The following is a 455-nucleotide window of genomic DNA, read 5'->3' on the forward strand; positions in this document are numbered from 1 at the left end:
GTCTTGAACCCCAGCATGTCATCTTTTGTCTCCAGCATGGTTCAGAAGGTAGCCGTGATTGGCGCCGGGATGTCAGGCCTGACCAGCATCAAATCCTGTTTGGAAGAAGGTCTTGAGCCCACCTGCTTTGAGAGCGGTCCTGACATCGGCGGTCTATGGAGATTTAAGGTTTGCTTTCGAAACAAAAAACACTTTCGGCTGAGATTTAGCCAACAACTTGCTGTTGACACATGACAGGAGGAACCGGAGCCTGGACGGGCCAATATCTACGAGTCTGTGGTACTCAACAGCTCCAAGGAGAGGATGGCCTTCAGTGACTTCCCGCCTGCTGCAGAGCTCACCAACAACATGCACCACTCCGAGGTGCTGCTTTACCTGCGACAATACGCCCAGAACTTTGGCCTACTGCGGCACATCCGCTTCCAGGTGTGTGTGTGTGTGTGTGTGTGTGTGTG

General features: G+C 53.0%; 1 protein-coding gene across 1 annotated transcript; it reads left to right on the forward strand.

Moving 5' to 3' along the window:
* Nucleotides 1-23: 23 nt before the first annotated feature.
* On the forward strand, nt 24-434 carry LOC109508682 (dimethylaniline monooxygenase [N-oxide-forming] 5-like; the record flags this gene model as incomplete). Its single annotated transcript, XM_019858690.1, has 2 exons — nt 24-168; nt 238-434. Coding segments are annotated over exons 1-2 (329 nt in total), but the record flags the coding sequence as incomplete, so codon positions are not given.
* Between the last annotated feature and the right edge of the window lie 21 nt (nt 435-455).

Source organism: Hippocampus comes, unplaced genomic scaffold, assembly GCF_001891065.2.
Source record: "Hippocampus comes isolate QL1 unplaced genomic scaffold, H_comes_QL1_v1.1 C16472000, whole genome shotgun sequence".
In the NCBI taxonomy this organism is placed as follows: domain Eukaryota; kingdom Metazoa; phylum Chordata; class Actinopteri; order Syngnathiformes; family Syngnathidae; genus Hippocampus; species Hippocampus comes.